This window comes from Erythranthe guttata, chromosome 2 (genome assembly GCF_056151865.1).
Source record: "Erythranthe guttata isolate IM_541 chromosome 2, IM_541, whole genome shotgun sequence".
Lineage (NCBI taxonomy): Eukaryota > Viridiplantae > Streptophyta > Magnoliopsida > Lamiales > Phrymaceae > Erythranthe > Erythranthe guttata.
The window spans coordinates 11,747,562-11,763,809 of NC_142534.1; the positions used below are offsets into that span (position 1 = coordinate 11,747,562).

General features: G+C 35.0%; 2 protein-coding genes across 3 annotated transcripts; both read left to right on the forward strand.

The window, feature by feature from the left end:
• Nucleotides 1-386: 386 nt before the first annotated feature.
• LOC105969735 (fanconi anemia group D2 protein) lies at nt 387-11,991 on the forward strand. Its single transcript, XM_088827378.1, has 31 exons — nt 387-828; nt 1,040-1,502; nt 1,616-1,870; nt 1,979-2,191; nt 2,282-2,413; nt 2,497-2,626; nt 2,731-2,777; nt 2,857-2,958; nt 3,063-3,170; nt 3,301-3,443; nt 3,552-3,646; nt 3,749-3,827; nt 3,932-3,983; nt 4,059-4,139; nt 5,410-5,505; nt 5,585-5,688; nt 6,345-6,816; nt 7,127-7,165; nt 8,072-8,276; nt 8,353-8,492; nt 8,669-8,849; nt 8,947-9,179; nt 9,290-9,385; nt 9,664-9,753; nt 9,836-9,868; nt 9,962-10,096; nt 10,189-10,249; nt 11,097-11,152; nt 11,233-11,289; nt 11,378-11,498; nt 11,590-11,991. Exons 1-31 carry the CDS (start codon nt 443-445, stop codon nt 11,715-11,717), a joined length of 4,533 nt encoding a protein of 1,510 aa, XP_088683504.1. The 5' UTR covers nt 387-442; the 3' UTR covers nt 11,718-11,991.
• Nucleotides 11,992-12,347: 356 nt separating this feature from the next.
• On the forward strand, nt 12,348-13,332 carry LOC105969722 (protein TIFY 5A). Of its 2 annotated transcripts, none has more exons than XM_012994493.2 (3): nt 12,348-12,589; nt 12,864-12,924; nt 13,047-13,332. In XM_012994493.2, exons 1-3 carry the CDS (start codon nt 12,504-12,506, stop codon nt 13,224-13,226), a joined length of 327 nt encoding a protein of 108 aa, XP_012849947.1. In that variant the 5' UTR covers nt 12,348-12,503; the 3' UTR covers nt 13,227-13,332. The 2 variants fall into 2 exon arrangements, with proteins under 2 accessions (XP_012849947.1, XP_088683512.1); XM_088827386.1 differs by having other exon boundaries at nt 12,419-12,589; nt 12,873-12,924.
• Nucleotides 13,333-16,248: the final 2,916 nt, after the last annotated feature.

A 16,248-nucleotide genomic window follows, 5' to 3' on the forward strand; every position in this document is an offset into this window, starting at 1 on the left:
TTGTTAAGAGCTACAACCTTCGTGGAACCGTCCCTTCCGACATCTTGAATCACCTCGACCAACTTCGAGTCCAACCGGTGATGTTCTTTTTCATTGACTATGATTACAGAAAGCATAACGAAAAGAGGAAAGGGGGAAAAGAGAGAGAAAAAACAGTTGGAGATAATTTGTCCTTCAAAATATGAAAGGACCTTCAAATAAATTAAAATAAATAAACACATCATGATATGCTAGATAATTGCAAAAAAACATTTTGGGATGTCGCAAAATGGCAGCACATGTGATATTATGAACAATGAAGGGTGAAAGTGTAAATACCACTTCCCAAAATAGCACAACAAAAAGATTTGGCGCCTATTTCCCCCTAAAAAAAATCACATAAACCTTCTCCGTCAAATCAAAACTCAAAACCCAACCCCTGCAACAAAGTTCCTCACACACTATGCTCTCCCGTAAACGCTCTTCCAAATCCAACACCCCCTTCGTTCCCCCATTCGCGCAGCCCCCAACCACCAAACTCCTCAAACCCACCACCACCACCGCCGCCGCCGCCGCCGCTCGAAATGAACCCACTACCTCTGCTACTGCTTCACCACAACCCAAAACGACGCCGCTCCATCAAAGCCAGAGTCCAATTGACAAAATGGTCTCCCTTTTGGCGGATGCAGGGTGCACGCTGATCAATCCCGCCGGACCGCCGTGCCTTCCCTCCGACCTCTACAAATTCCGTCAACGGCTTGACGGAATATTCTCCCGCGATTCCTCCCTTCGGTCCCAGTTTCTCAAGGGCTTTTCAGATTATATTTCTTCCACCTTCAATTTGCGCCGGTTAGTTTGTGTTAGGGCAATTTTTGTTATGTTTTTTTTTTTTTTTTTACCCTTATTGATCTTCGTAGTGTCAACTGAAACTGTAAATTGCAGACTAAAATTCAGTAATAGGTGTTGTTACTTTACACTTTTTTTTCTTTCTATCATATGCTATTTATTCTGCTGATAATTTTACAACTAAACCAGTCCCATAATCTTTTGGTAAATACAGTGTATTGCTACCTTATCATCAAGATGGATTTGGATCGGTAAGAAGAGATAGCTTTGTTCGACTACTCTTATTGGTTAGATCCATCCAGCAAGACCTTCTAGACATGTTGCTTGAGAAACTCCCCGAGTACTTTGACGTGGACCCCATTGTCAGTAGTTGTGGATTCTCGTCATCGTCGCGTGTTGATGAAGATGTGGCAACGCTAATACTGAACCAATTAAGATGGCTTGACTTCCTTGTCAATTCCGAGGCTTTTGTTGAGAAACTGCTTCAAGTCTTAACTATTTGCCCCCATCATCTAAAGAAAGAGATTATAGGGTCATTGCCTGAGATCATAGGCGACCAGAATAATACGAGTGTGGTTAATTCACTTCAGCAGATGCTTCAAGAAGACTCTTCCATTGTTGTTCCAGTGCTCGATTCGTTTTCCAACCTCAATTTGGACGACCTGTTGCAGGACCAGGTATTTCTCTGCATTCTAATTACTGATCGTTGTGGTTACTTTGCTTTTTGTTTAATCTTATTGTTCCATTTCTGCCTCTTACTTTTTGATTTATTTTCTGAAAACATGTGAAGGTGATTATGATAGCTTTATCCTGCATACGGACAATTGACATCGAGCACATACCCTACCTACTTAGATTCTTGCTGCTTTCAACAAACACATCGAATTCTAGGCGAATAATCTCCAAGATACGTGAAAAGCTGAAATTTGTGGGAGCATCTCACACACAAGTCTCCCAGAACAGTAAACTTAAAGGAATATCTGTTGTACATAATACAGAAGCTTCAATTCTTGATGCTCTGAGATCTAGTCTGCGTTTCAAAAATGTCGGTTTGATAATACACTTTTGAAATTGTCATTTTTGTGTATCCTCATATGCGACACATATATGAATGTATTAAGCTGATTCTCTGTTGATATCTTTCTATTTGTAGATTCTTTGTCTGGAGATATTAAAAGAACTGAAAAGTTTGGACGAAGCTCACAAGCATAAAGTGATAGACATATGGTTGCTTATTCTCATATTCATGAACTGTGAAACTTTGCAGAAGAGTGTTGAAAAGTTATTCAAGAAAAAAATTCTTGATGGTTGTTTTCAAGAACATATGTTTGAACAGTGCATTCATGGTTTCAAGGATTTGCCGAAGGTATTGGATCACTTCAAACACAACTTTGTATTGGATTTTTTGTTGTGTCTTCATATACGATACTCATCACAAGAATTGGTCTGTCTATAGGATTTTCTTACCACATTTGTATCATTAGCTGCATACATGTTGGCTTGCAAAGAGCAAAGAGTTCAGGAATTTGGCGTTCACATATACATATGCCTATTTGAAGAATTATGTGATGCTTATTTGAGACAAGAAGTGAGTTATCTTCTTGATATCAGAACACGTAAGATGGGGTTTCATTCATGCTCAAAGCCCTAATTAATGGCAATTTTATGAAGGTTCTAGGAGCATTACTAACTCATGTGGGTTCTGGCATACACTTTGAAGTAAGTGCGGCTTTAGATGCCATGGTTAAGCTGGCCTCTAAGAAGTCCCAGGAGTTGATTTCACTCTCTTCTCACATAAATGGTAGGCCTAGCTCATCATTCTCCTTTTCTTATAACAGTAAATCTATTTAAATTTTGCATAACTACTTCCGTAATTTCTTAATCTGCTTTTTGCCATCTTTATAGGTATCTTGGATTACTTGGAGGGGTTTAGTGTTGAGAACCTCCACAAGGTTCCTACCATCTTTTATTATACTTACTGGATGTCATCATCTGTTTCTTGATCTTTTCTTTAATTCATGTATGTTGCAGGTGTATGAAGTTTTCATCCGACTTGCAGTTTCTGACCATTCTAGCTCACAACCTTATGGATGTTCCATTGCAAACGAACTTCTAATGATTTTGAGAAAGCAGGCAAACTGGAAACAAATCCTCCTTTGCATTTTTCTATTGATTCTGATATTTTTCATGAATTTATCTTTTTTTGTATTGCTGGAACTCACTTTATACCTTTGCAGATCAATAACTCTGACCTGATGTACAAGAAGATGGGCCTAATAGGAACACTTAAAATAGTTTCCTACATAGCAGATACAAATAACAGCTCCCTTCCGCCTTTGTCACAAGTAATGTGCCGTTGCTAAACCTCAATTGTAGATTTTATTTATAGGCATATGATGTACATGAATGATTGAAGTAACCCAGTGTCTTTAATGTTGTTAAGATGTGCATACTGATTCTAGAACTTCTTTGCAGAGGTCAAATTATGAGGAAGCGGTGGAGCTCTTGAAATTATCGTTGGACTCTTGCCAACAAATGCCTTTACCATTAATCTTGTTTTATGAAGAACTGGTTTTGACATTGCAAAATAAAACACTTCATCCAGTTGTTATGGAATGGTATGTGGCAGTATGGAGGTTGCGTTTCCGAGTTACAACATAATCTATTAGATACTTCATACCCTCCTAATCCTGTTAATCATAATCCTTAATAATGTTACTTTGTAGGATTGGCAAACAAGTCGTAGAATTCGAGTCAGTTTACTTATGTGACCTCGATAGTGGAAATTTGATTGATCAGGACTCGTCTCAGGGTTTAGAAGGTAAGAGAAGTCTATTTGTTACTTCCATAAAACTATAAGTTGGGATACTTTATGCTAAAGCTAGGTGAAGTTTTTTATTGAAACTCTGTTTACATGATCCAGGAGAACTATGGATGAACCTGGATGGTGATATATCTCCTATATGCTTAAACATTTTGCCACTTGTTTTTTCGTCGATTAGGTAATTCTTATCTTTTAATTCTACTAGTTTGATTAAGAATTTACTGGCTGTGGAACTTTCTTATATAGACTGGCTGTTGAACTTTCTTATGTCTTTTATCACAGATCCACTTCGCCACTACAAGTTCTTCCTACCAAGTTTATTTTACTTTCTCTAGTGAGTGCACCTCCTAATCAATCCTAAAGAGTGATTTTGAATTGAAGGTATGATAGTTTGACGCAATTTTTTCAGGTTGAGAGATCAGCCAATCAAGGTTCTCTTGGAGGCATAGATGCACTTCTTGGTTGCCCTTTTCACCTTCCTTCCTCTAAGGTTGGGTGTACTCTGATGCTAATAGATCTTGTTGTGATGAACAAAATCTTGTTATCTAGTAGTAATTTTTCTGTAGCCTCAATTACCAGGATGGTTTTCATTTACGTCATCTTGTTTTCTTGATACATGTTACCCCTATTTCCTGAATTACATTAAAAAAAAATATTGGTGCATGCCGACCTGGTCTAAAAATTTAGCCATAGTACCATCATGCTCCAGCACGCTTTTTATAAAAAAAAAACTTTACTTTATTTTACCTATTGTAAGACTTTGTCATTACCTGATTTGAAATTTCAAGAACTTGGGCTTACACTTAAGATGAAAACTAAAAATGTTTGGGAACATTTATCCTCCAGTTGCAGTAGCATCTTCAGCATTGATCAAGTCGATCGTCAAGCGTCTTAAAAGAGATAACAGTGTTATCAAATTTCTTTGAATTGATATGTAGCTTATGGAAATGCTTAAAAGAGTTTAAAAAACCTCCCAGAATCTAGAAAAAAGTAACAGACGTTAAAGATTTGATTCTACTCAAACGGAAAGGTCTCCGACATGTGAGTTTCAATCAACTAAATGTATCAACTATAAGTGATCTATGGTTTCTTATATGTATATGAAAGTGCGACATATGAAATGATTCATTCATGTATACTTGCATATGTTTTTCTAGTGAAACGTTGGTGTGTTGCTTTTTAAGAGCCTACTCTTGACTTTATTAAGAAATGAGTATATTTCTCAAGAATGTTTTCTGCTGCCATTTCACAAGAGACTAACTCAATATTTCAACTGTGTTTTTGATTTCCTGTGATGCATTTAAACTTGACCTTTCTCTTATTTTCTTTCTTTGATGAAGTGTGTAAATACTGTAATATAATATTTTTTTTTCTTTAATACAATGCAATACATGGTTTTATGATATGTCCTATTTTACTGACGTCGTATTATGTGCATTTATAACACAACAGAATATTATAATTTTATCTTACATTATATTAGAGCAATAACACGTTGTGAATTTTTATTAGCCTTAAGCACATGTATAATTATGTACATCTTCTAAATGTTTCATCTATCTTTGCTGTGTATATTTTTTAACAATGCCATTTCCTGAAGCCAGTATCTTATGTGTTTTCTGTGTATCAGTACGTACCAAAGCATATTATTTAAATTTTAATTTCTCACGAGCTTAGGATTTTGGAGCAAGTCTTTATGAGCATGTTCTCAGTTGCTGCCTGCAGCCATATGCTGACTTTTTCTATCTTTTCTGTGGCAGCTTTTCTCTGAACTTTCTTGGCAGTCTTTGACAGTAAAGCAAAAACAGATTGCTATTCTCTCTCTTTATTATGCTTCTAACTGGATGAGGGAGCTGGTAAATTGCCTACCTATTTTCCTAAGTGAATATCTATTTATATTAGATAGCAGTTCAATACTAACTCTACACCATGCAGCTAAATGTCTTTTCCACTCAAATAGTAAAGGAATGCGACATCATAAGCCAAGCAACGAAGGAGGAAATAATTCCTAAGCTATTAAAGCGTTTGAGGAACCTTGTGTATGTTCCCACTACCTTTTGAAAGCAGATTTTACCAAATATATAACCAGAGCTTTTAATACCATAGTAAATGTCGAGAGATTCCAACATAAATGATGCTTTATGATTACAAAAAATCATTCCTGATACTCCACAATTGTCATTTTTTCGTATTATATCATACAACAATAGATTAGATTTGTAATTTCTCATCAGATATATCGCATAATTATGTAACTTGCTGGAACTCAATTTCTCATTGCTGACCAAAATAAGCAGATTAGCAGCATTAAAGCATTCTATATGACTTCGAAGTATTTAAATCCTTAGTCGGTTCTTAAGTAGTTGTGAGCCAATAAAACTATAAGCAGCCGCATTTTGGTTTCTCTCACCATGCAATGTCATATTTTTGTTTTTTATACAGAGTACAATGAATCAGACTGTTATCTATTCTCAGTAGTTATGTTATGGTATTTTAAGCGTTCTCACAATGGATGCATATCTCACTTAGAACAGACTTAACGAAAGCTGGGGACTAAAATGACGGGAGAGTGATCAATTGGATGGCCGAATGCCTAGTGGATTGTATATGTTATTGCTAGGATGGCACCTAAATATGTATGTTATGCAGATTACTTTATGAACTTAATACAATGAACGGAACTCTTGATGTGCAGATTTGTTGAGTGTTTATTGGACAATTGTCTCAAACAACACCCAGTGCTTCTACCTGAGCTCTGTCCTCATTGGGAACTGTCACCAGTTATTGAGTTTGACCATGCCGGGGACTTAGAAAAGATGAACCAGCTGCATAAAGGTAGTGAAGGTATCTCCCAAAATAAAAAGAGAAACAGAGCAAAGTCCTCATCACCATTGGCTAATTCAAACATTGAGGAAAAACTCAGGCAACCAACCATAGTTGACACCTGGAAGAAAGCTGGTGCTATACCCAGCCAAGAAACTCTCAAAGAGGATGTGTTGGTGACGTCATCAAAGAATAAACAATCTGAGTCTGACGAAAATCAGGCCGATAACTCTAATGTACCACTAAATATTGAAATATCTGCACCTGTGAAGTATTTAGAAGCACAGAGGTACAAATTCAGGCCTCTTTCAGTTGATTGCCTAACAATACTTACAAGTTTAGAGGTACGCATAATTTTTTTTTTAATGTTATTCTCTTGCATCCATGCTTTATGCATTGAGTTGTGTGTTAATATATTGCAAAGTTGAAAGAGTACCTACCTTTTGATTGTTTGAAATAGCAGTATAAAGAGCTTAACCTTGCATGAATTGGTTGTAGATGGTATTTGTTGATTCTTAATTAGCTGTTCTACTCGATTTGTAGATGGTAGAAGATATATTTCTACCTTGGCATATGCAGTTAGTCATCAACAGAAGTTATAAAATTTTCTGATTTTTTCCTCCTTCCTTTCCTTTTGTTCTCTCTTACATTCAGAACAATGAAGGTTCTTGTTGTGAAGACCCATCTGCTGAGGTATCTCTCTGTCTATCTCTTTCTCTGTGTGTGTGTGTATGTTTGAGTATGCATATGATGGGCTTTTTCTCAGTTATCAGAAAGAGGTACGGTCAGCCTAACCATACATCTACCAAAAGGCAGTTTTTCATGAAAAAAATAGAAAATTCCTGGAGTATTCTAAAAATTGAATGAGTTTAAATTGTAATGTTATTCTTTAGAGCGGAGTAAACTTTAAAATATTGGCAGTTATATCAAGAAGTACCTATTTAAGTAGCTTAAGGCAATAGGAGAACTTGAACGAGTTGAAAGTTCGTTTTCAATGACAACACGAAAATACATGATTTATATTTTAGGTGCTAAATGAAGTATTCACTAGACCTAGAAGAATAGAAGTATATAATTATTATTTAATAGATTGCTTACTTTCCTTTCAGAGAACGTACTCTTTTCTTTCTTTATTCGTTTCTTCTTCTTTTTTTCTTTGCATTGCATGGGCCACTCATTAAGGGAATCCAAGGGAAAGAAAACTCTGTTTTAGAGAACCAGATTGCTTCCTCAACATTTCTACTTACATAAGAGCACTATTCACTACTAATGTGAATGAACACAACTATCCATAACAAGATTTCTAAAACCAAGGAAAAAGTTTGATTGAGAATATAGCATTCAAACAAAATCTGAAATTCACACTCACAAAAGAAAATATAAACAAAAATTTTATGGTCGAGTAATGATAAATTTGTACAATTATGTCCGACATATTTTGCTGTGAAACTGTATTACCGGTTTATGGGTCACATGGGTAGTTTTAAGTAAGGAATACACTTCAATTTGCAAACTGAAATCATGCTTCTAGCTAATTTAGTTATCAAGAGCTCATTGACAACTTTGCATAGCTATTATTTAACTCTTGGATTTTACTAGTTACCGCTTCATCTGTATCTCCTGCGTGATCTTCACAAAAAGCTGGACCAATTAAGTCCCACAAGAAAACAAACTTTAGCAAGATGCTCAAACGCTGCAGCAGGATTCACGGGGATTAAATCAAATGACTTCTTGGGCAAGTTAAGACCTTGGTTTCTGTATCTTAGAAAAAACTTTGATCGTGCAGTACACATTCTTAGAGAAGGTTAGTGATAAATCTTTTGGCAAAGATGCGGAATATGTGCTATTTGGTTATCTATGTTGACGGAACTCTATTGTAGATACTGAAACTTGTCAAGAACACTGGATTGCTCAGTCTAGTTTGGCTGCAAACCCAGAGATAACAAATACAAGTATTCTCGCATTACCAACTCAGACCTCTATTTCAGTTTATAAAGAGACACTTCTCTGCATTGGCAAGGTGATTTAGAGTTACCCGTAATTCTTATCATTTCTTCTACATCACTTGTACAGTTGTTCGCTGTTTTGCTCATTATAGATTGTTTCTTTTTTATTCTGTGGCACTATCAATTTTCCGCTGTTTTTAGTTTTTCAAAATGCTGATCATTGTTTACACTCTCTGTTTCTTATGTGCAGATGCTTAATCTGCCAGATGTTTTGAAGGAAAAAGAAATCCTATCAGATATACTCCAGGCCTTTCAACCAATGGAAATATCTGGTTGTTTTTTCCAAGGAATGCAGCTGATTCCTTCACCAGGGAATATGGACTATTTATATTCTGGTGCTTATATTTTCCTAGGAACCATCTTTGATGATGGTAGGTTTATTTTTTTTTTTCTTTTTCTTTTCTTTTTTGATAATTCTCAAACCAAAAACCATATAGAGGTAATAAGCTTGACTATTCTTTTCCGCAGCAATGAACTTTTCATTTACACTGGCTTCAGAAGTCTTGTTGACTTTGGAGTTGTTGGTTATGTCCATCCGTATGTTCCTCGATGTATCTCTGTGTGAAAATGGAAAGGATGCTTGCACAGAATTCAGCAAGGAAATCGTTCCTTTTCTCTGCAACAAGCTGGGGAGTTATGCTCAGAAACTCTTGACGCACAAGTGCGATAGGGATGATGTTGACCACAGTTTGAAAACTAAAGTGAGTTCAGTTTCTTATATTTCAAACATGATGGATTTGATTGAAGGGGTTGCATTCTCACTATGTCGAGAAAGTTGGAGAAATAAACACAATGCTATTCATCATTGCAGGGGGAAATGGTCCAGAAGATACTCCGCATATACTTGGCGAATTGCCAGTCAACTTCTGATTCTCTAAATGAACTTGCCTGCTCTGTTTTACCTCAGGTGCAATTTTCTAGAATTACAACATATATTTACATACATATAATAAGCATAATATATCTACACACGTATCTATCTATTAAATTTTGAATCCTATAAGTATTTTGTTCCCTTTATGAAAAGATATGTATGTTCTCATCATCTATATGAAAATAGTGACCAACAAGGTGATAGAAAATTACAGTTAAGGAATTTAGGATGCACAAGAAAATATATCTAATAAAACAATAGCGAAAATGGTTATATGGGACCCCAAATCAAGTCACTTTCATTTGTGATAGGTATCTTCTTCTGGAACTTCAGTGGAGGATGATAATCAGACTTTTCCTACCCTCTGCCCTGCAACAATGACCGTCTGGTATCGAGTGATGGTAAGTTACCAACCTTATTTGTTATGGATGAGCAGTCATATCAAGTAACATAGATGTTGATATTAAATTGTTTGTTATGCAGCATGAAGAGAACATTTCTACGCTAAATAAATTGGTGAGTAGCCGGTTAGGCTGTGTTATCCATCAGTAAAAATAATGAACTTGGTAACTCATTTTCGACCGTGTAATTTGTGTATTTCATGCTTAGGTTAAGGAAATTGCTGTCTTGGAGAAGCCAAGAGGTGGTGCTGAAGTAGAAAGTCTAAAGAGGCTCCTGAACAAAATGTTGCAGTCTGTTAATGTGTTTGTATCTCTTATTAGCGTGTGCAGGAATAACGACAAGGTGGGTTTCTCAATTTTTCTTTTTCTTTTTACATATTTTTGAAGTGTAAAATACCTGAGATTTTGACATTTTAGCTTGATAATAAAATTTAGGTGAGTGTTCATGCAATGGCAGTCAAGTATGGCGGGAAGTTCATCGACTCCTTTCTTAAAGGTATTTGATTTGTTTTAAGATATTGTCCCTAAAGTAATGACTAGACTCCGATGGAGAACTATGGCACGCATAATTATCTGCACCACCTGCTGATTCCTTGATGAAAGACGATGCTGCCTACATGGCATGTCATTCTCTGTTTGGGAGTCGTTGGAAGTACTCCCTTCGTGTACACATTTGAATTTGCATCTGTATCGATTTGTCTATTACGTTTTCTTGTCTTATGAGCTTTGGTGATGTGGTTAAAGACTTATAGGTGTTAAGAGTGGAAGCATGAAACTAAAGGCACAAGAGATTAAATACACATACTGATAATGCACTTCAAGAAAAATATGTTGCCCCTTAACTGTTTCCTCTTCTGATGAGAATAATAGATCACTCTGGATATTGGTTTTCCGCAGAGCTGTCATATTTTCTAAAATCGATCTAGTTTATACTACTTATGTTTAACATACGTGGTAACCACAAAATACATGTTCTAGTCTCGAATTTCTTTATTTAACTGGTCAGAGATGGACTAAAGATAAGCAAGGTACAGCCTTGAGAATGCAAGTTAGTAACAAGGAGATACAAAATATGGTATCGCAGTATCGGGACTTGGGGATTTTAAATCATTCTAAGAGTAAAACGAAAGCAGTATTATATAAAAGACGTTTGGTTTACTTGTTTTTGTATATTTTCTTGAATAATTAGCAGCTCTTTGTGTCAAAATTTTATCTTTTTGGCTAGATGCTATTGTTACGAGGTCTTTCGAAAAATGAATAGATAATTATGAAGGGAAGCTATTGGAATTATGACTATCAAATGATTTTATCTTGGGTTGCTGAATAAAGTTGTTCCTCTCCAGTTTTTGATTTCTTACAGGCCCAGTTTGAGATGCACAAGGACCTCATACTCAACCTGGTTAGAGCATTAATATCGAGTCATGTTATTTATTGATGATAAAAAGTATTTGTTGTAACGAGTTTCTTTTCCCGTGTCAGATAAAAGAGCTTCAGAAAGCAACAAGAACCATACAGACACTATGTTCTGAAGCCAAGGTGAGCTTGTCTGTCTTAGTTTGTATTCCTCGACGACACTCCTTAACATACATAATATTGTGTATTTATTTTTTATTTTTTATTGAAGGGCTCAAAACAAACTGCTATAACTTGCAAGATCCCCGCCACGAAAAGATCCATGGAACGATTTTTATTTCATGTCAAGGGTCTTCTTTACGCAACACCAAGTGGATGCTCGTTCTGGATGGGTAAATAAATATATTTTCCTGCATCTATATTCGATCACCAGATATTTTATTTTATTTAATTTGATAACTACGGTTTCGGTAATTTTGTCAGGCAATTTAAAGCATAAAGATTTGACGGGACAAATAGTTAGCTCTCAAGCATATTTGGACACTCAAAACGATGATATAAACAACGATGACTCTGCAGACCCCATAGTTGAGGACCAAACGGCCGAATGACATCTGGCATTCCAAGAGAAAAATCAAGAAAGGCATGCTGTTATGCGTACTTTCTTCTTTTTCCTTTTCATGTTCAAAACGTGAAATAGCTTATTATACCGACAAGACAACGACTTCGATAGTTATTGCTTCGAGCGTCAGTAGTGTAATTAGACGATATTATATTAAAAATTATATTATAGAGAACCAAATTTGGAATATTTTGGAGCTAGAACAGAGGTATCTGTTAGACCATGTAAGATGATTAAACATTTATATGATCGTATTATATATATATATATATATATATAGATACTGCATGTAAGGGGTTGGCCAAGTGTTATTGCTTTCAACTATATAATAATTGGTAGTGAAAAAAGGGTAGGCCATAAATATTTTCAGAATAACATGTGAAACTAACAAACTTTCCTTATTAGGAAACAACACAACGTCACAAGTTTAAATCAACTCAACCCCATGTGGACATGTACATTCATATTTTTCACATGTCCCAAATATTATTTTTTATTATTATTATTACTATATTACCTTTTTTTTTTTTTTTTTTTTTTGGTTATTGCAATTACTTTACAATCCAACTGCCTATCCCATGTTTTATATATATGTGCCAAAACCACAATCCTTTTGGAAGATATTTTTGCAGTGATGCTTCACTTCTTCACCACTCTAATATCTTACACCTGATCGATGAAAATTTCGAAAAACTGATTGAAAAAAAAACTGTTTCTTATTTTTGCGTAAGTTCATTCAAAGCATGCAGAGAAAGTGATCGAAGAGGGACTAGGAATGAAGAGACACTGCAACCTAAGCGTTCCATTTCGTCGATCCAATGTAACATCGGCCTCATTGGTAGGTCCTCGTAGCCAACTAGTGTAAGTAGCATTGCCTTTTTTTTTTTTTTTTTTTTATGTAGTTCTCTGCGTGTATCTGATAATGAACTGCAATTTAACTAATTCCAATGTACGTCGGGAATAATAGGACACTTCCTACTTTGGCGGCCTGTTTTCGATTTTGGAAGTTATTACGGTTTATTCCGTGAGAATGTGAGAATGGATTAAGTTGAATCATATGACATGAGGGTGTGCTTAATGAATATAAAGTATATAATATTTCCGATAATTAATTGTGAAAATTAAATGTTCGTAGGACAACTAGGTCAAATGGAATTACCATAACCAGCTCCTACAGTGATGCAACTGAGCTTCAGGTACCTTCTTCAACAAGTTTCTGTAAAACATATGATCGATATAGAAACATTTTTTTTTTAATCTTTTCTAACTCTTGAAAAAAACTAACTGTAAGAAAACATATGTGCTGATTGTTATCCAGGCAATAGCGATTCTTTGGGTTGCAAGAAGAGAAACCGAAGAGAAGTATAATGCGATGAGGTCGATAAATGCGGGATCGCTCTCTCTGCACCATGGAAATGGAGGACTCTCACTAAAGAAATCTCTTCAGATATTTCTGCAGAAAAGGAAAGATAGAATTCAAGCATCCATGCCCTACTAGATAGATAATATGTATTTAATTATAATATGAGATTGATAATATATTCTGTAATATTGATATATCATTTGAATGCTATTAAGTTGTGAAGAAAGAATTTATTGTAACGAGAGAATGGTCCAAACTGAGTTTCTACTTTGGTTCTCTTTGTTACTTGTTATGGGAAATGAGAGTTGGTTGAAGTGAGATAAACTCTAGTTTTAATGCATAACAATGACATGTTTCGTTCTGTTACGTTGGAGCTCATTCAACAATGGTCGAAATAGCAAAAGTTGGTGACTGTGAATCAAATGTGGGGAAAAAAAAAAATTCTGAAAAATCAATGCTAAACACTAATTTTATAAAGGCTGCGTGCGGCTATATGCAAGACTAATTACACTTGTGCAAGACAAAATCAAATTTTTCAATGTATAAATACTATAATACCCTTACTTGTTAAAAAAATTAAAAATTCTAAATATGCAATACCAAAAACTTAAAAACACAAAAAACCCTATCACAAAACCAAAAGACCAACTCTCATCTTCTCCATCCTCCAAGACCCACAAAACCTTTCTCCTTCCTCCTCCATAAACACATAAAACCTACACATTCAAAATCATCAAAACTCAACAAATCTTACAAAGATGAAATGTATGGAGTCATAAGACATCAAAATAGAAGATTCTACGGTGGAAGAACCCAATAAAATATGCATTTATTTGTTTTTTAGCTAGAATATCGTTTTTCCAAAAAACATCTCGCGCAAATGCAGTCGACATGTACATGTCGAATTTTATAGATAAAAATCGACATTGAGATGTCGATTTTGGAGTACAAAATCGACACCCTAGTGTCGAAATTTAACTGTTAGCAAATTAGTCCAAATATACTAAATTTCGACATTCAGGTGTCGAATTTATGTCCATAAATTCGTCAGCTTAATGTCGAAATTTAGTTGTTTCATATTTTTTAAAAAAACAATCCCGCGCAGACGCGGTCGACATGTGTATGTCGAATTTTATAAGTAAAAATCAGCATTGAGATGTCGATTTTGGAGTACAAAATCGACACCTTAGTGTCGAAATTTAACTGTTAGCAAATTAGTCCACATAAACTAAATTTCAACATTAAGGTGTCGAATTTATGGACATATATTCGACACTTTAATGTCGAAATTTAGTTGTTTCATTTTTTTTTTAACTTTCTATTTTCCAATTATACTTTTTATTTCAATATTCACTTATTTTTATAGCAATTTGAATTATTTGAAGGCACCAACTGGTTATGAAGCGAATGCGAAAACGCAGTTTATTGTCCAAATTCATCCAATATTTAAAAAATATGTACAAGAGATCAAGAACGTCGCATCAAGAGCGGCGGAGCTTTGGCAGCGAAGCTTGAGCGTATGGTAGGGTTTCACAGGAGAGACGGGGGGATGGGGTTTTTTTAATTCCACGTTTTTTTTTTAATTATTTGTTATTTGGTCTTGCATGAGCAAACAAAAGCTAATTTAATTTATGGGTATATTTGTTATTTCATCTTAATAAAATGAAATCTTTTGGAATCCTTGTTTAATTTGATCTTGCACAAGTGGGATTAGTATTGCATATAGCCGCAGCCTTTTATAAATTGATGTACTTAGAAAACAAACTTTAAAGTTGAAGGTTCAATTTAATCCTTGTTTTGGCATTAAATATTATTGTCTCAGACAGTAATTTTGTTAACATAATAATTTAGGTAGAAAAACAAAAGTCAAGATCGGAGACTGGCCGGGAAAAATATTTCAGAAAAAAAAAATTCAAAAAAAAGTCAACGCCAGAATCTGGCCGGAAAAAAAATTTTGAAAAAAAATTATTTTCTAAAAAAAATATTTTTAAAAAAAGTTGTGAAAATGGAAGTTAATGTGTTATATTTGTTCAAATTCGGGGTCAATGTGCAATATTGATAAAGTTAGAGTATAATGGTGAAATTGATAAAAAATATATCATAAATGGTATTTTAGGCAAAAAACATGAGGATGGATTTATTTGCGAAACTATTTTTTGTGTGGACTTATATACACTTGACTGGAGTCATAAAATGCACCAGGAAGTTTATTGGCAATATTTTGTAAATGAATGATTCTATGGATCTTATTTTCACACTCAGAGGTACGTGGGTCTAGATGAGATAAATGTTTCACTCACCATGTGAGATTTTTGATTGGTTTTTGTTTATCATTATCATGGGTATCTGAACATCCTTACCAATCGGTATAAATAATGTCTCATCAAAGTGATTGTCCGCAAGTCTAGCTGTAAATAAATCACTTGTCATTGGTTTCAAGAACCTAATAATTAACGGTGAATCAAATCCAACGTATATGCCAAGTCGGCTTTGGGAACCTATTTTAGTCCTCTAAGGATGAGGAATTGACACTTGCACACCGCAACTAAATGTGCGTATGTGCGAAATATCGGGCTCGAAGCCCAAGGCCAATTGCATTGGTGAATGCATATGATAAGCACTGGGGCGCAATTTAATCAGTGCTGATGCGTGCAATACTGCAAGGCCCCATTCTGCACTAGTGAGTTTAGATCTCATCCGCAAAGTACGAGAGATTATTTGGACGCGTTTGATGAAAGATTTTGCCAGCCCATTCTGAGTGGGAACATATGCTATTGGGTACTCGACATTTATTCTGAGTGTTACACAATAATTTATACTAGTAAACGCGCAAATGCCACATTTGCGTAGTACCATTAGGCAACATAATTGTTGCTATCTCGGAGTCATTTATTATCTCCATGGGATATGAAATGGTTTTAATTTGCATTTAATTTATTCAAGTCTTACCACTAGATCTTCACATGTAAGATCCTTTTAACCAAGTTTCGTACAACTTTTTAATTCTTTTACCAATCTTCATAGAAAATACTAGATCTTAACATACAAGACCTTAAATCAAAAATCAATCAAGATCAACACACGCAAGGCATTAATTAACTCAAATAAGCACTTAGGCATCTTTATACCAAAATTCAAAACATCACACATAAACAGA